The sequence below is a fragment of the Aspergillus tanneri genome (genome assembly GCF_003426965.1).
Source record: "Aspergillus tanneri strain NIH1004 chromosome Unknown AapTan_4_pilon_pilon_pilon, whole genome shotgun sequence".
Lineage (NCBI taxonomy): Eukaryota > Fungi > Ascomycota > Eurotiomycetes > Eurotiales > Aspergillaceae > Aspergillus > Aspergillus tanneri.
In genome coordinates this window covers 4,118,724-4,137,318 of record NW_022984631.1, presented here as the reverse complement: position 1 = coordinate 4,137,318, position 18,595 = coordinate 4,118,724, and the positions used below count along the sequence as shown (strand labels likewise).

The window sequence follows — 18,595 nt, the reverse complement described above, 5'->3', positions numbered from 1 at the left end:
CGGTCACGAAAGGTCTTTTCTTTTAGATATGTAAAATAAAATAAAAATAGCATTCTTTATATCTGGGCGCGTATATATTTAATAATTGTCGCATTGTTCAATAGTTATCTTTACTATGCGTCGGATATAGGACTAGTGTTACTATTATTATCTCCGGATCTTCCCGCCCCATTTCCATCCTCTCGCCACATTCGTTCGGATCATCCATGGCTTCTCCCACGCAGGACGCAGGGAGCACAAATGTCACTAAACCGCAAGCGCAAGGCGGAGACACTCACGGAAGAATCGGGTCATCGTCAGCCCCGGACCTCGTGCGACTTCTGCCGTGTGAAGAAACTCAAGTGTGATCGCCAGCAGCCGTGCTCCAGCTGTGCCGCGCGCGGAGTCAAGTGTGTTGGCCAGTCGACTCCCCCACTGACGAACCCCGCAAGTGATGCAAACCAAGATCTCTTGCTTCGAGTCCGGAGGTTAGAACAGGCTGTTTTTGAGGCACCTGGGGCGGGGTTTGCGACTCCGAACAGAAATACCGATGCACTCCAGCCGGCTTTGCGACAGCCTATCGATGTCGAGGGAGATCATCCCCTGGTATGAGGCCATGACTCTGTATCCCATCCCGCACAATGTGGCTAATTTTCGACAGAACCGAAGTTACTCCGGTGGCTTTAATTTCTGCATTCAAAAGAATTCAGAGCCGCTGCAGGATGGCCCATATGTAGATCCCCCGAGAACTGTGTGGCTTCCGCCGCGGGAAGAGGCATTCGCTCTGCTGGACGACTTCGTGCAAAATTCTCTCCCGCTCAATCGGATCATCAGCGAAGTGTCCGCTCGGTTTGTGCTCCACGATGTATACTCGCGTCTCGAGCGGGCACAAGAGGTCAAGAATGACCATGTGGCGTTCACTTTGGCGATTTGTGCGGACAGTGCTTTCTACTTAAGCCAGGGAGCTCGACCGTCCGAGAACGAGGCAGGTCGTCAGTCGTATCTCTGGAGACAGGTTTCCTGGGAACTGTTGGACCACTCGCAGCGGGCGGGAGGCAGTTCACTCGAGGGGCTGCAGGCGATGATGATCCTCGAGGATGTATTCTATAGCCTGGAGGGCGGCTCAGCTAGATGGAAATATCTCTTGAGCTCAGCCCTGGCTACAGCTCGTGAGCTATCCTTGCATCTGATTGACGGCCCGGCCTACGAAAACAGGGACGACTCGACCACTCAAGAGGTCAAGCGGAGGGTGTGGTGGCATCTAGTAGGAACCGATTGGTACGTCTCTGCGCCTAGACGTGAAGTTTACTAATTTGTAGATTCAGGCTTGCCAGCTGTGCCAGCGGATCTCTTGACCGAACCTATACCGTCAATCCGCAGCACATGGCGGTTCATTACCCGCGCAACATCAATGATAGCGACCTCCCTGTGTGCGATCAGCAACCGCCCAAACCTATCGACACCCCGACCGACATGTCCATTCTCATCGCTCGTATCCGTCTCGCAGAAGTCTGTCGCGAAGTGGCCGACTTGCTCGCCGCCACTCACATCGAGCATCTCCACTACGATCAAGTGCTCCGAATCGACTACCTCACGGAAGAAGTCCGTCATCTCTTCCCCCCGCCATGTGCCCTCCACACCCCCTTGCCTCTCGACACCCCGCCACTGTTCCACCGAATGCGTCAAGCGATGCACCTCGCTCTGGAGTCCCGTCGCGCACGACTTTTCCGGCCATTCATCCAGTCCGGCGTCGCAGACCGGGATCACCGGTTTCTGCGGTTTCGGACGGCCTGTCTGCGGTCGGCACAGGCGGTCATGCACATGGCATCAGACTACTTGGGCGGCGCCCCCTGGCAATCTGCTCATTTGTCGGCTGGTGCGCAGACTTATTGTCCCCCGCGTCTGCCGCGGTACAGCGCCGTCGTGATCCGTCATCTCTTCCAAGCATGCACTGTAATGGCGGCGGATCCCAGCCTGGCGGGGACCAAGCCCAGTCGCCATCCAGATGTTGAATGCAGGCGACGGGAACTCGCGGAGTCGTCGCGGTTACTAGAGAGAGTCAGTGAGCAGTCGCCCATGGCGGCAGACTTGGTCGGCAAGTTGATTGGCGTGTTGAAGCGTTACTCCGTGCAGAGCGTTCATGTTAGTGACCAGGACGGGGGACGATTAGCAGCGTCTACTACTGCTATTGCTACTGCTGATGCAATTAGCAAGGGATCTGCGTCTCGACCGACTGTCGCAGATCAACTGCCAATGATAACTGTGCCGCTCCCCCCGTCGACGCACGACATGACAGGTCTCACCTGGGGTGGAGTGACACCTGGGTCGTTAGAATTAGATGGATTCGGGGGCCTGTGGGGGAGTATGGTTGGGAATCCGTCTGCTACGGATGATTGGGGGCAGGTGTTCACCGATCTGGATCACTGGGATGGGCCTGTGTGAGCTCACAGGCTTCCATATAGGCTTATTGGATTAAGTGAAAGAAAAGTCTCATGTATTGGTGAAAAGGACACTGTTGAACGAAAGAACAGAATGTATATGCAGTCTAAACTGTGGATTCATAGGGATAAAAAGACTCATACTTCGCGACCCACGCATTCTAAAAGACAAACATGATACAAGGTAACCGGCTTAGGACCATGGAATAGTATGTAGCTCCTTCAGGTCACGATTTATCGAAACGTTTGGGAGCCCACTGGAGATCTGAATTTGGAAAGCTTGCAGCTATAGGTAGGAGGGGTCGATAAACTATGCTATTTAGCGGTACTTGTGCGTACTTTATCTGATACTATTCAGCCGTAGGGCAACTACTAGCCCCCATGCATGGTAACTGACCTCTCACTCAGATTGCAGTACGCAAATGAGTATACACTACTATATCTAGTCTGTTGGAGCGGCTGATATGAACTACGATCTAGACATTCCCTAGCATTGCTAAGACCCCTAACGGACTGACCCAATCAAAGGATAAAGAGAATTTCCTGTCGCTCCCTGCATGCCTGGATCCAGTTGTTGAATACCGATATTATGCTCGCCCCACTGATCGCTGGTTATTTTAGCAGCCTCGACATTGGCAGGATCTACAACTGAAGAGCATCTGCTCATAGCTAACAGCAAGCCTGCACGAAACAGTAATCAAGCGCATACCTCTTACTATAAACACCAACCCGGTTGTGCTGCTTGAAATTATTTTCTCCTGTGTTCATGTCCGGGCAGAAGCCTCTTCATTAAACCGGTGCATTCAACCACATCTCAGAGCAGATGAATGCCCTGCTCTTCATCAGCGAAGTCGAGCTGGAAGATGCCCGGGTCCCTGCAATTTTCGTAGATGTATTGCAGCTCGACCTGGTCATGTTGCAGAAGTTTTGCAAGAGACAGGATCTCCAGGTGGATCGTTTTGGCATCCGTGGGAAATGGTGCCGGGAACAGGTCATACATGTCGATGCCTGCGGGGAGATACTTGCCATTGGCACCGCCGATAGCCATGGCTAATGATAGAATGTAGATAGACTGCCAGATTCATGAGGGATTGGAAGTTGAGACAGAGCGGCAAGCATGACAAAGACAGTTCAGCACAACAATTATCAACCCACAGGACGGCGCATTCTCACCCGCTCAATGTTTGGCAACTAGTCAAGATGTTGCAAAACGAGCTGGATACGGGTTCCACGTAGGTACTCCAACCCATCGCGATCTCGTTACGCATCACATCTAGCCCGTAAGCAATGATTATCCCTACTCATAGTAGTGCAGAAATATACGAGCCAATGTCTTCCTGGATTCACCCCTCATTTCGATTCCATCGAATTATTCTAGCATTATCGACTACTCTTCATGGGTGCCAAGGGTTTAATCCATATTCCAGATATATTCTCAAGCTTTTGCCATCGTATCGGAAATGTAAAGCAGTACTCCTAATTTGCATGTGGTTCGTATTAGAAGACAGCATTTGAAACTTGCATTGAAAATGGATCTGGCATTATATAGTCTTTTGGAAAAATCATACATTATTTGCTCCAACAAGGAATGCATGAGAAGATTATAGTACTCAACACTCCTTGATCATAGCTCTCACACAGTCCTCAACTCCGCGTCCCCGTTTCAAATCTACTCTACAGACACTCTGCATATCGCGAAACCCACAGCGAAGATAAAGAGAATATCCCATAGGCGAGGCATCCAGATATGCCGGTAATCGATCTTCACCAGCCCTTTCCACCCCCCAGTCAATCAGCATCTTCCCACCACCACGACGGAAATGCTTCTCCCGCGTGAACAGGTATTCCAAGACTGTTATGTGACACAGAATTAGTGCGCAGGAAGAACGTCGGTGCATATAAGAAGACATACACCAACAAGGCCTTCCCATGATGCCTGCATTCCTTCGATTTTCATCCAAAGCCCGTACGAAATCAATGAACAGTGCACCGTTAAACTGCTCCGGGACATCATCGCCGAGACATGCGTCGAGATCTTCATATGGAAATCCATCCTCATAGCGAATCCACTTCGCCCAGCTGACTAGCTCCTCGCCATGGCTGGAAACCAAATCCGTATCGACAACTTTGACAAAGTGCACATTGGGTTTCTGTTGTATAAGAGGTTCGGCAGATGCATCATGTCCCATTTCTGTACAGCGGGGGGGACGGGGTTTCCCCATATTGCCTCGGAGAAGTTGTCGTATGATTTGCCCGGTTCCGTTGAGAGGAATTCGAAGTCGTAGGGGGTCATTGGACGGAGTTCTAGGGGCATTTTATTGACGGCTTTTTATTACTATTTTCTTTGGTTTTGGGATAAGAAAGGGGTAGGAGTGGATTTAATACTTTTTGGAGATCCAATGGATGAATTATTCGCTCTCGGACTGACGGAGTTCAGATACAGCTCATTGGCTGCTCTCCGACAACTGTATTCGGCAAGGCTTATTTAGTGCTGTGGATAGCACTGAAAATATGTGGATCGAGAATATTAAAGGATGAGATTAGATAGCGGATCATAGGCAAAACATTACAACCAAGATTATTTATATTCGTAGACGAACTGAAAAAGCGACGTCTTTTCAATGTTCTCGACCCGTGTCAGGTCCGCATAACTGGCCTTGCTCACATTGAACTGATAGTAACATACCCTATCATACAACAGAGACATACTTGGAAGACAGCTTGGAACAAGAGTAAACTGCTCCTGTGACCCTAATACTGACCCTACACTGTACCATCCCATGCAGTACGAACACCGACTGAATGCATTGTGCTGTAACATTCTTGTAAATATTCAGCAATTTCAGAATCCATTGTGACAGCCAGATACCATTCATCTGACAAACGAATCTGTGTTTTGCCTTCCAATTCTGAGGGTTGGAACCTGATTCCATAATTATATGGCTCACCGCCGAATATCGGCTCAAATTCGTCGGCATTGTTCATCCATAGTAAGCCAGCCGAAATAGACTGAACCATGCATCGTGGTGTTAGAGATCCACGTCATCCGCAGAAATGGGATGCTGCGGGTTGACCACAGGGCCTGAAATGGTGGGTGGTGCTTGATTGCTGGAGGGCTCGACCTCGAACTTGCTCAAAGGATAGATCTGAACATGCAGAGCACCTTCAACGCGTTCTGTCCAGCTCCCTTCGTTGGAGAAGAATCTCTTCGCGACGGATGTAAAATACATTCTTGTCGTAGTCTGGGTGACTCGTCAGGTAGCCGATGTAATTGCCATTGTGGATGATCTTCTCCTCGTTGTCGGAGAGGTAGGACAGACTACCACAAAGATGGAATCGGTTTGTAGCTGGAAGTCATTGTTATCGTAGTAAATGTCACAATATTTGCCGGTGACGATGAAGTAGAAAGGTGTATCTAGGTCTTCTCCCTCCATGTTCGATAGTGTTTTGTTCTTCGTGTTCGCGGGAAGACTGGGTGCGCCTTCATATCATACTATGTTTGGCTGTGGATGTATTTTTGGTGGTTTGTGATGGAAATAAAAAGATTCAGAGTATCTCCATACATATGTCTCTTTTATGTTACCCCTGAAGCATTTCAGGCATTTAAAGTGTTTGTTTTAGGCATTAACATGGCCGAGCACATGAAACACTCTGGGATATTTATTGGGCGGAAAGGGGAAAAAAAGGTAAAATAAAATAAGATAATAAACACGACCGGAGAAAAAATGGTCGGACTCCACTGATTGGGACTCGTCATTGTGATTGGACCAACGGCGTTACACTAGAGAGTTTTCCATGGGTTAAGCGAATGGGACACGAGAAATTTCAAATCATAATATGGACCAATTGGGAGGGAGCATATATTTTGCTATTTTCATTCGAGCTGGAGGATTAGGGAGTAAGGAGTAGCCCCAGGCATCAACTCAAGTGATCTGGATGGATGCCTGAAGTCCGACCCACAATGTCTGTTTAAGAGGCGGATATATTTTCTAGTCTACAAACGTCTAATAAACTATACCTTTTCCTTTCAAAAGATGAGGAAAAAACACTTGCAAATGACTGATGCATTTTCCTATTGATATACACACAACAATCACCCAGTACCGTGGCTGAGATAAGGATCCCCGAGTTAGAAATCCCTTGCCAATTCCAAATCGCACACTTCCGATTCATTGTCACGGGAGAGTTCAAGTTCGTGGGCCAGAACATGGAGATGAAGGATGACCATTATTTACGGCGCGATCTTTACCGACCGAAACCTTCCCCCGGCGCAAGACGGCCTCGTTGTCCTACATGATTTTGTTGTCCAAGTTGTGGGTGAAGACAACTTTAATGAATTTAAACCACCCAAACTCTCCCCATTCGTACCGAGTCCGCTAGTATCAGCCGACGGAGTACCAATCTTGACACTAGATACACACTAGATACATCATTCCAGTTACACATTTTCGATACTTTAGGAGAAGCAAGGGAGTTTGGCTCGCTCTTGACCTTTAGGGAGTACAACCATAGGCAAGGATAATCGTTTGAATGCGCCATGGAGGATAATGAGTTGTATATCCAACTAGTGGCCAATTGTGAATTAGAGCTCGATGGCAATGATCATACCACCGACAATAACTATGGCAGTGGTCTGGAGAATGGGAATGGAAAGGCTGCTAACTTGGTATGAATGAAGTTGATGAGCGGTATAGCGTTTATATCTCCCCCGAAAAGCCAACCAGGAATATCAAACTGGCTCCGATAAAGCACAAGAGTATGTTTGCCATTTCAGACGGCAACCAGTACAGTTTTGTGGAATTCTCTAAAGCTCGCTATGGAGAGCGTCTGCCTGTTGACAACCTGCACAACGCCTCAGATTTTATGTTTATTTCTCACTAAGCTGCGGCGGATAAGGTATTAGACAAGCAAGGTAATTTAAGCTCCTAGAGTGGCCAGTAGTTTCTCATACATTCGAAACCATTGCGAGTGACTACAACGCCTATCCGGCTGCATGGCATAAACCGGGTGGGATATTCTGATGTCGATTCCGACTGGACCCTTGCCCTCGCCACATAGGTTAAGCCTTTACTATCTGGCAGTACAGTTGACCCGTGAAATGCTTCCGTTGGCATCCGCGGGATCATTACCCAATCCCAAACTGTGGTTGTTTCGGCTTCGTGGGACATGAATTGAGACAAGTATAGATGACAAATCGGCTAGATGCCGAGCGGGATCATGCCGACGTATTTCAAAGATGACAAACTGGATAACGTGAATTTGTCATGGTATTTGAGGGCTACAACTGGATCCCTTCAGTATTGAAAACGAAGATGGTGATCACAGTCTTAGTAGAGTATAAATACAATTACTACTGCCCTAGTGCCAACAAAGAAAACTCTCATAGGCCCAGTCCTGACGTCATATCTATTCCTAGCTCCAGCACTGAGACAGCAATATGAGCGTCATCCAGAACGTTGTCATCGCTGGTGTAAGTTACAGAGCGAGTGCACAAGCAGACTGTACGCGAATACATGAACTGACCACGCTCAGGCCACGGGAAACCTCGGTGGAGCCATCCTGTCTGCACTTCTGTCATCCGGTCGATTCAACGTGACTGCATTTTCTCGTGACGGGTCCAAATCTGTGCCCTCTGGAGTGACCTGTATACAGGTGGACTACGACTCTATTCCCAATCTGGCTTCCCATCTAGCCGGCCAGGATGCCGTCGTCTCCGTGCTAGGAACCCTGGCCATGGACGCACAGAAGAACCTTATCCAGGCAGCTGCCAATGCAAAGGTTACTCGTTTCATCCCTTCAGAGTTCGGATCGGACCTCGAGAATGCAGAAAACCGTTCGTTTCCGGTGTTTGCTGGGAAGGTGGAGTCCCAGAACATTCTAAAAAGTCTCGCCGATGAAGGCCGGATGACGTACACATTCGTCTCCAATGGGGCCTTCCTGGACTGGGGACTGAAAGTTGGTTTTATTCTCGACCTTAAAAACCGAAAAGCAGTGCTCCATGATGGAGGAAATAGAAAGTTTTCAGCGACTACACTTGCAACTGTCGGTAAAACTGTGGTCGGTATTCTTACCCATGCTGAAGAGACCAAGAATCGATTGGTCAAGGTTAGCGAATTTGGATCTACCCTCAAAGAGCTCCTTCAGTTGTCACAGAGTATCACTGGGGCAGACGGTTGGGACATTACAGTGTCTGATACCGCAGTGGCAACAAAGAAAGCTATGGAGCTGGTCAAACAGGGGGTCTACACCGACGAATCCATGTTTCCTTTTGTGTTCAAGGCGATTTGGGGTTATGAGAATGGGGGGTTCTATAGTGAAAACGACAACGAGCTCTTGGGAATTGAGCAGCTAAGCTTGCCAAATGTGAAGGAGATTATCTTGAAGATCGCTCAGGACAATCCATGATGTGAATTAGCGAGCTCAATAGTGATAGCACCAGCTAGATAGACAGAGGAACTTGACAATGAATTCTGCATAGTAAATGGAACAGTCCGAGTACAGACGCAGAAAAATTGAAGGCATCATTGACTGACTACTACCGCAATTCTAGACTCAAAACCACAATATCAATACAAAAGGACATTGATCGTAGGTGCTGCAATTTCTAGGATCTATCGTAAAACAATGGAGGAATTCAACACCGACAATATGTCTTGTATTGGTATGTACTTCCATACAGAGTACAATATCTTAACAAACTGAAGAGCCCCAACCATCCAATATAGGTCCCAGGTATTGAGATCCACTTAATCCTTGGAGCGATACGAAAAATCCCATCCATCCATCACGGTCAAACCATTGATCAACCTCCTCTCTGCCCGATTGTATATCCGAAACAATGTCGCATAACAACTCCCCTCCACTATTCCCTGCCCCCTGACTGTTATATCGCTGATACCATGTTCTACAGCCCTGCGCATCCCACAAATATCCATCATCAGGCATTGGAAATTGGAGATCGTTGATTGTCAGAGTTCCGGTGCCGAAAATCAGGTTCAGTTTAAAAAGAGCAACTGCGAGTCGCTTCGCTTCTTCAACGCGTACCCAGTTGAGTATAGTAGGATCACCTGAAGTAATCTGGGCTACCATCCGAGTATATTCGAATAAACCCACCGACTTGCATGTGTCCGTCACAGCCATCAGCAGGGCCTGGCACCGTAGGAGAGCATCATGGTCCTGGAAAAAATATCAGTCAAGTACACCATGCAGTGCTCTGACTGTCAATTATGACCTTTCGTATTAGAACAAAAATAAGATTCAGGAGCGAAGCCTGATAGGTACCCATTGGCCAGGTGCTTCTATTACCCTGCTTGTGCGTCGTCGACTTGACCTCGGAATATCGCATGTCATGTTAGCTATGTAGTCGATAAAATAGTGCAATTGGGCGGTTGCATACCGGATGGGTATTTATGATGACCAACAGTCTGTCATGCAGTCGGATTGCTTTGCTCATCTGTGCTTTATCCTCTGTCACCCATAACCCCAGCATCACAATACTATAAACGAGGAGACGGGGCTCTCGCTTATGACAAAAGGAGGGCTTGTGAAGGATTGGCCAGAAAGGGTGGACATGGCTAAAATAGAGTCCAACGTAGTATTCTATATCAGTCATACAAGATGTATCAATTTGCTGTTCATCTTGTCGTTGTGGAGGTAAATTAGTTTCGAGGGAGGGGTTATATAAAGCTCCTTTTGTGATGAATGACTGGTTTTCGAAATGTATTTGATGCCGTAGCTTGACGGTGTCTGTCTGCACTGGAAAACAATTGTTGCGCGTCCCTTGCTCAAAAAGGATAAAGTCGGGTTGGTGGAATAGTTGCTCCGGTTCGAACGTGGCTTCGGAAGGTACAGTACAAGTAAAGGATGTCGCCGGATTATCATCGTAGAGAGGAAGATCTACACACATGGCGTAGGATTTGCTATCGGAACCTTGGGTCTCCAAATCTTCTCCTTTGTCATATCGTGGGAGTCCATTTCGCACACGGTATACGCATTGCGTGTTTGCTTTGACACAGGCATGACAGGGCTGATTTGCATCACATTTGGCCTTTCGAGAATGACACCGATTGCATGCCCTGCTGACCCGGGGAATTGTGTTCGGTTTAGTCCCACAATGAAGCCTGCAATGTCTTTGGAGTGAGTCCCTGATTCTGTGTTAGTAGTTCCATCCATTCCAGAAGGCTTGCTCAGATGAGTAGAAATAGATCAAAGAGCTTCAATCACATAGTGAATTTTTATTGCAGACAATTGGGATGACGTACTTTCGGTCAAAGGTCTTCCCGCAGGTCTGGCAAGCAAAGGACAATGGCTCTGTATGCTGCCTTACATGTCGATTAAGGTGTTCACGACGCCGGAATTTTGATTCGCACCCTGTAATTGGACAAGAAAAATAGCCTCTCTCGCACTTGGATCCTTCATTGAACATTTTATGCTGGGAATTTTTTATAATTGTTTGTCTTCAAGAATTAGAAGAATAATACTGTGTGACATCCTCGATCTTTTGTATACAAGAAGTCATAGAACCAAGTTCCAGCTCCAATGTCCTACCTGATAGCCGTCTACGGCAGACTTTGGGGATCAGTCAGCGAATCTGCATGGGCCGAGTGGGAGAAAAGCTAATTTCTCCGTGGACACCAGAATCCGGGAGGGAGAGTTGAACCTAACCTGCTCCGACATAGCCTCATCACACTGCACTAACAGAACAGACTGTAAGGATTCCATTCCCCACATTCCTCGCTTATTGCTGGCACGATGGAATTCACCCGAAACACTGTAGCTGCCCTGGGGCAGCGAACACGATTGGCACAGAATATGGCTCACTCACCAGTGGCCCTCGCCATTATTGCATAGCGGCTGAAGCTTATCCTTTTTTGAGAACAAGCCCTAACCGCAATTGTGTAAATCAACGAAGCACGTCAGTTACAGCTGCGCCTTGGACGTGGGTCTTCAAGGCTGAGGACTAAAATAGCCGAGATTATGAGGTAGTTATAAATTTACAAGGCATATCACAATGGCTCTCTTTGCAGAGAGCCTGCCATTGTTATCTCATTGGCATACTATTTGTAAAAGCAGTTTTGGAAGGGATCAGTATCCCACGCGGCATAATGTTACTCCAAACAACTCTAACAAGGTGCAGTAGCTTACCAAGCGTAATAAAGCCAGGGCGCTCCCAATGACCATACTGGGCTTAATATAAATGGAACTTAGAATATCAGGGAGATGTTGTCCATCTGGAACGGTGTAGGGCTGTAGAAACTCACTATTCGCAGTCATTGTCTCAATGCTCTCATCGCTCATTTTCGCTCTCCTCTCCACGGAGTCGTTTGGGGAAAACCTTCGTCAAAATATCACCCAAAAAGCCGGAAACTCTCCTACGGTAGAGATACACAATGGGACCCTCGAGGGCACCTACAATGAGTTCTACCAACAGGACCTTTTCCTCGGAATTCCATATGCCCAGCCACCTGTTAATGAACTTCGCTTCCGTACGCCGCGGCCTTTGAGCAAATGGGACGGAGTGAAGAAAGTTGACAGTTATGGACCATTTTGTCAAGGTCATCAAGGTATACTTCCAGGGTTTGACCAGAAAGGCGTTCGATATAAAGAAAGCGAGGACTGTTTGTCAATCAATGTTGTTCGACCTACCGGACACTACCAATCCAGTGCCCTTCCCGTCTTGGTCTGGATTTATGGCGGTGGTTTTATTGAAGGAGGGAGCGGGGATAGGCGATATAACATGTCATATCTTGCGAAAACATCGGTCGAAATGGACATGCCCACGATCATGGTTAGCTTTAACTACCGTGTCTCCGGCTGGGGATTTCTAGCAGGGTCGGAGATGGCCAAGTATGGCCTACTAAATCTGGGCCTCAAGGATCAGCGCATGGCCCTTCGTTGGGTCCAGGAAAACATTCATTACTTCGGGGGTGATCCCATGCGCGTTACAATTCATGGCGAGTCAGCGGGTGCTGCTTCCGTTGGCTTTCATCTTTTAGCACATGGTGGCCGTGATGACGGACTTTTTCGGGCTGCAATTGCTCAGAGTGGAGGCCCTTTATCCTACTCCTCGTTTGACTCTGTCTCTGCCGGAGATGCGAGATTCCATTCTGTCTTGAATGCAACCGGCTGCCATGACGCTTCTGATACAATGCGATGTCTGCAGACACTACCAGCCGCCATCTTGCAAAATTCATTCGCTCAATATCCGTGGTATCCTTCCTTGGATGGTGACTTAATATCAGATTACACCTCGGTATCACTTAAGAAGGGTGAATTCGTCAAGGTCCCGTTGTTAATCGGGTCAAACACGAACGAAGGAACTCCATTTATGCAACTACTTCCAAATATAGCAGAAAATTTTGATGGGGCAGTTCTTTCTCTAAGCACAGGGAAGTTGGGGTCGACTGTTTTAGAAGATCTTAACAGGTTATACACAATAGCAGCGGATGATTCCGCCGACTATGGATTGGGAACGGTTGTAGCCAACCCTGGCTCTCCATATGGCCCTGACTATGGAAAGGTTACACTATTTCTAGGCGACTACATGTTCACATCGGGGAGGCGAACTGCAACAAGAAAATGGGCAGAAGGCAAGATACCAGTATACAGCTACAGGTTCAACACAGTGCCCGCCGGTGTCTCCCCGCAAATATTGGGTTCGGCCCACTTTGAGGAGGTAGCCTATGTCTTTCGCAATACCGATGGCAATGGCTACGAAACAAACCCGTTTAATGTGTCAATGACAAAGAGGGGGCAATTCGAGTGCCTGAGCGAGATTATGAGCCGCATGTGGTTGAGCTTTGTGAACACAGGGTCACCAAACCATCATGGACGTAAGTATATTATTCATTTTTCAGCGTCGCTACTAACTTTATCATTTATATAGTATCTTCGGTGTCAACTTCATGGCCAGCTTATACCCTTGATAAGCCTCAGAATATAGTGTTCGCTCCAGACAATGTGCATTTGGAGAAGGACAACTACCGAGTGAAAGCAATGGACCTGATAGATAGCTCTGCACAAGAGTTCTCCCGTTAGGATCTAGTTTACAGTGGAATAAAGGTTAATTTGCTTTTTAGGAGGCACCATATGTGCAGTTTATTGCAGCCGCAACCTCACAACCCTAGGCATATTCAACTTTGGCTATGTAGCCTACGCTCTATAAACAAGTTAGGCTATATAATTGACATAAACTTTACCTCTAATCTCTACCCTGGCCACCCGATATTGGTTGTTGCATACTATCTGTTGTCTACTATTTATAGAGGCGCTTTATACAAGATCAGGTGTTGAAAATAGCAAATCATTTAGTTAACAACCAAATCCTTTCTCCATAAATATAGCACATTGAGATGTCCCGAAGTGTAGAGTACAGGACAGGACAATGTAAACTTCATGCAATGGAAATGTTGGATCAACTCCTCGTATTTTTCATTCCATGCCCTTACAATTGCCTGACTCTTTGGAAACTTCATCCGAATAACTGTATCAAAACTATCCTCTGACAGATCCATGGTGAGTATATGCTCACAGTGCTCGGTATGTCCGTATTCGGCAATATAGGTATCGATAACCCCCTTTGGAACCAGCGGTGCATACTTCGCCATTGATATATAAATACAAAACGTGATACATGTGTTACCGATAGCTCTGAGATGTCTCCCCTGAGCACCCCCTCGCGAGGTACAAGAATAAGCCCTTCTTGACCCTTGTCTAGGTCAAATTTTGCCGCTGTAGAAATTGTTCGCTGAGTTCGTTATTGTAACAGGCAGGTCGTAACTATGAGAGACTCATCACATCGAACAAAAAACCTTTGTTTTGGGCTTCGGTAGTAGATGCACCAGTCACCGAAAACGGTGGATAGACTTCCTAGCCTTGTGTGGACAATGCTCTGGATGCCGTTGTTAAGGACTACGAAGAAGAATGGTTGTGAGAATGAAGATGAATATGGTTGCAGATATCAGATTGATATCGGTCTACTGTTTCTTGTCCTGCAGTTTGCTGCGAGTATATTGCAGTGGAATGGTTTTTTGTCTGTCTGTGCTGATGTCTTTCATATTATGGTAGGCGTGTTGATTTAGACGCCGAATATGCTAGCACGGTTGACGGAAGGACCGATGGATAAGCCTAGTTGAGGAGATGGCCGAGTAAATGAGAGGCAATTATAATATATTAATATTTAAACAATACACTGTGGTAGGCGCACTAATTCTCGTGCTTATTACCCAAGTATATTCCATTTGCCTTCCATAAATTAGTTTGTGTCTATTTCTTCCAGGCTTCCTTTAGCCCCGGTTTAGGTCACGCGTTACCCTCCGTAGGGACAAGTAGGCAGTACACGTCCTCCATTGACGAAGTATCAATGCAACCCCCTCCTGTTTTGTTCTACAGAAGAATATGTAACTGTGAAAAAGGTAATACTACAGTCAGTGAAAATCTAATGACTTGCTTTCTTGGATGCCTGTGACGTGGTTCTTTGCCACCTTCCTCTAGCTGCTGCAATGGTCAGATCTCTATCCTTCTACACGGTAAATCAAAGTGATGGATGATATCGTCTGGGCCCTCCTATGTTTAAACGGTCTTCTATGCCTCTCTATACATGGGGAACTGCACCTAGTATCTTGAGGTAATTTTGTCATGCCTTCCGATCCCAGTGGCTTACCCAGGATAGGAAAATATAAGAGAGCTGTCCATTAGTTGGGCTTTTGTACTACCAGCGACCCCAAAAGGACCCATGTATCTCATGCCTTGCTACGGGCTTGGGCTGTGTGTTTATAGAGAGAGGGTTGCGAGTGACGGTCAAAGGATCGAATGCATTCAACCCACGTTTACCCAGCATTGGTCTCTGGCCCCCGAAAGCCAAGATGAATCTGTTCCTTGCTGACATCAGTATACTATTTCGTAGCCATCAGACTCACTACCGTTGACATAATCCACAGCCATTGTTTGAAGGCCGCAGAATCCCTCGGCGATAGGTAGGCATGTCTTGGGTAATGCCTGAGGTGTCTTGGCTGGTTTAGCTTATGTCAAGCTCGCAGTGTTTCCTAAATCATCATGTAGATATGGCAGTTATTTCGGTACTTTCAGTGTATCCTGCGCAGCTAACACTCAAAGAGACACTGGAGAGGGCCTCCTGAAAATATTATAATTACAGTTCTACATATCCCATAGCTCTAAACCATCGGTTTTTCTGTTGTCTAGTTCTCATGCCATTTCGGTACAAGCTGATATCAGCGGAGCGGTGTGAATTTGACTCCGAAAATGCACTGCTTACAAGTGAAAAGGGAGAAGGGCAGCCAAAAGCTCACCCTTTTTTTTTCATATAGACTTCCATTAGCCTGCACGATATGCATTCTATGCGGCGGTCCCATCTTTCATTTTATAATGCACAACACCCATATTGTGGCTAAGAAATGCCTTTCACCCCTTGAGTTTGGTACATATTGCGCTTCTCTGTGACGCTGAGCCGACAACAAAATTGCTAAATTCTCACTTCATTACAGAGGGCGAAGCTGAGGCTATCGAATATTAGACGGTGATTCTGCAGCCAGGCAGATTTGGTGACGACAATGCTCTCATAACCTATTCTCTGGTATTCATTTTAGCTAATAAGCATACATTCCCGACTAACAGTATCCAGTGGAGATAACAGAATAACTCCGGAAGAGAATGCTTTTTTATCCGGCCGACAGATGAAACACCCGAGACGCATTGCCAATATTACATCCAGATTGAAGTCTTTCCCCAGCTTCACTGTCTGAACTTCCTACGACAACAAGTTTATCGAATCTCGGATCCGGATTTCCCCGAGTCACATGAGAAACATGTCCTTATGTATTAAGTATTACCCCAGACTCGTCGTGATCGCAGTATATCCTATACATCACTATCTAACTAGAATACCTAGGACACTGTATGGACTATCTCCGCCAGGTCTTAATGTGCCACGGCGACGCCCACACAATCACAATGTATCGGAAACAAGGCATTCATCGAAACTTCTGGCCGAGTTTCACGATCCCCCATATCTGTCGGAACTGGAATAGTCTGACTGAATGGGCGGCAAAAAGAAATACCACTGGGGGCACGATAGAGTATGCCTAATATTTCTCTGGATGTTATATCGTATACATTTCTTAGTAGTCGACACTGAGATTTAAGCTCTTCCCGGAATCTGGTGGTTTAGTTTCCTGAGAAATAGAAAGATTATACGATATTTTGAAGGCATACACTGGCCTTATTATCCCCCCCTTTTTTTATCCTTCGTTTCCTGTTTCTAAGGAATGCGGTCCTGTATTCTACTATATCACACACATGGTTTAGTTCTGCATTTACCGCGTTGAATGAATGGACTGCAAACCAACTGGCTATAGCTACATTCTATATTATATATTATTCTCCTATTAATCGCTCAATCTCCTATCACCATCCAGAGCATCATACCAATCCAGGAAACTGAAACCACCACTGTGATGATAGCAGCACCAGCACGATCTGCCGTCCCTATTTCCCTGGGGAGCTTATGATTATCCTGTGGGTCCTGACTGCCCGTTCCAGCAGTTGGATCGCTTTTGCTAGTGCCCCCAGTGTCCGCTGTCAATGGTCCCTGCTCCTTGTGTTTGTCGTCGAAAGGTTCCATAATCGCTGAGAAGATGCTTAAAGCACACATTTCTTCATGCATACCTGTAGTCCCGTCAAACTTATCCAGATACCATCGCTGACCACAGTGCTTATGATCAGCGAGACCCGTACACTGCTTAGCCGCCCCTATGGCTGACTGCTGCAATCTCGGTATGATTGCATCTGCTGTGTAGGGCATAATCGAGGCCACGAAGACTAGCCATGAGGATGTCAAACTCTTAAATGTATCTTGGTTGCCGTCACAACCAACTGCTCCTTTCGATTCGCAAGCGACTTCAGACAAAATCATGCCTTTGAAAAAGAGGCGGATCGTGGAATTCAGTAGGTTATCGGCAACGTCCTTCCATTTATTTTCAGTTGTCTATGTAGTATGTCAGCAGGTTCGCTTAAAGCCTGTTGGCGAAGTGGGCTGACTCTGACAGCCACATTTCTCGTACCAAGTTATACATGTATGCAGCACCGCTTAGGTAGATACCATAGTTGTATGACCATTGGTCTCTACCGGGGCTTTTACACTGGTCGTCTACGTTAACAGTGTCGTAAACAGACCAGGTAGAGTTGTCTATCAGGGGAACCGATACACTCCAGTCCCAGACCTTCTCTGCCCATTCCACATAGGTGTGGTTGTCTTTGAGGTATCGAGCAAGCCGGCTAGACAGTTGGAAAAGCCCGCCATTAGAAACAGAATTCTTTAGATTCCAGCCTCCATTCAAAGGATTTCGCTGCCATCGCAGGCCACCATGGCAATTTTTGGTATCCCATTCTCGAACTTGGGTGTTAAACACGCCTTGGGCCAACGACACCCAGGACGGCTGCCCGTCTTCCTCGGGGAAATTCAACTCAGCCGCAGTCATTGCTGCCAAACCCCAAAACACCTGGTCATCATTGCCCAAATCCTGGGTGTAGTTATCGGGCAAGTAATCATTATGCCCCTTCTGCCAAAGGAGAGCCTGTCGAGTAACATCGTTGTAGGATGTGTCGCCCGTCCAGTACCAGTATTGCACCAGGGCCATACACATTTCACCACCAGTCCACCAGGTGCCAGGCAACTTGCCAGGAATCTGCCCAGATTCGTTACCATGATAATATGACATCATATTGAACGCGGCGGTCGCAGCAGCATTTTTGATCGATTCTGCCAGAAGAAGTGTCAGCCGTGAGGTGGCCAATCATACATTTAAGAAACCGAACGGACCGGGATCGTTGATATCAAGCGGAATCCCCTCCGCAATCCCTTGGAAAGCCGTAAACGCTCCCAGGGCAATAATCAAAGAACGTATCATCGCACTGTTTGTTCGTGCCACTGCTGACACGACAGTCGATATGACTCAAGCTTCACGCTCCTCAACCCGCTAAGAAAGTCTCAGTACAGGAGTCTCGTTTTTATCCGTTTCTTTACTCTACTCGGTACGTAGAGTACGTTGCAGCTCACATTGGGGGGATATGCTGCGCAGGAACAGCATTTGATCCATCCACATGCTTATTTCTCGGTTTAAATTTAACCATCGCGATGAAACACGAGACACAAGGGAAGATGG

At 47.0% G+C, this 18,595-nt stretch overlaps 6 protein-coding genes across 6 annotated transcripts; 3 read left to right on the top strand and 3 right to left on the bottom strand.

Moving 5' to 3' along the window:
• Window positions 1-240: 240 nt before the first annotated feature.
• On the top strand, window positions 241-2,421 carry ATNIH1004_006548 (uncharacterized protein; the record flags this gene model as incomplete). The annotated part of the gene is made up of 3 exons (XM_033571175.1): window positions 241-585; window positions 641-1,257; window positions 1,305-2,421. The coding sequence occupies 3 exons, from the start codon at window positions 241-243 to the stop codon at window positions 2,419-2,421; spliced, it is 2,079 nt and encodes a 692-aa protein (XP_033427207.1).
• Window positions 2,422-3,231: 810 nt separating this feature from the next.
• Window positions 3,232-4,606, bottom strand: ATNIH1004_006547 (uncharacterized protein; the record flags this gene model as incomplete). Its single annotated transcript, XM_033571174.1, has 3 exons — window positions 3,232-3,467; window positions 4,123-4,269; window positions 4,330-4,606. 3 exons carry the CDS (start codon window positions 4,604-4,606, stop codon window positions 3,232-3,234), a joined length of 660 nt encoding a protein of 219 aa, XP_033427206.1.
• Window positions 4,607-5,446: 840 nt separating this feature from the next.
• Window positions 5,447-5,851, bottom strand: ATNIH1004_006546 (uncharacterized protein; the record flags this gene model as incomplete). Its single annotated transcript, XM_033571173.1, has 2 exons — window positions 5,447-5,659; window positions 5,738-5,851. The coding sequence occupies 2 exons, from the start codon at window positions 5,849-5,851 to the stop codon at window positions 5,447-5,449; spliced, it is 327 nt and encodes a 108-aa protein (XP_033427205.1).
• A 2,003-nt stretch (window positions 5,852-7,854) lies between these two features.
• On the top strand, window positions 7,855-8,822 carry ATNIH1004_006545 (aromatic alcohol reductase; the record flags this gene model as incomplete). Its single annotated transcript, XM_033571172.1, has 2 exons — window positions 7,855-7,887; window positions 7,950-8,822. The coding sequence occupies 2 exons, from the start codon at window positions 7,855-7,857 to the stop codon at window positions 8,820-8,822; spliced, it is 906 nt and encodes a 301-aa protein (XP_033427204.1).
• Window positions 8,823-11,697: 2,875 nt separating this feature from the next.
• On the top strand, window positions 11,698-13,454 carry ATNIH1004_006544 (uncharacterized protein; the record flags this gene model as incomplete). The annotated part of the gene is made up of 2 exons (XM_033571171.1): window positions 11,698-13,249; window positions 13,303-13,454. The coding sequence occupies 2 exons, from the start codon at window positions 11,698-11,700 to the stop codon at window positions 13,452-13,454; spliced, it is 1,704 nt and encodes a 567-aa protein (XP_033427203.1).
• Window positions 13,455-16,827: 3,373 nt separating this feature from the next.
• Window positions 16,828-18,340, bottom strand: ATNIH1004_006543 (glycoside hydrolase family 76 protein; the record flags this gene model as incomplete). Its single annotated transcript, XM_033571170.1, has 3 exons — window positions 16,828-17,418; window positions 17,495-18,192; window positions 18,244-18,340. The coding sequence occupies 3 exons, from the start codon at window positions 18,338-18,340 to the stop codon at window positions 16,828-16,830; spliced, it is 1,386 nt and encodes a 461-aa protein (XP_033427202.1).
• Window positions 18,341-18,595: the final 255 nt, after the last annotated feature.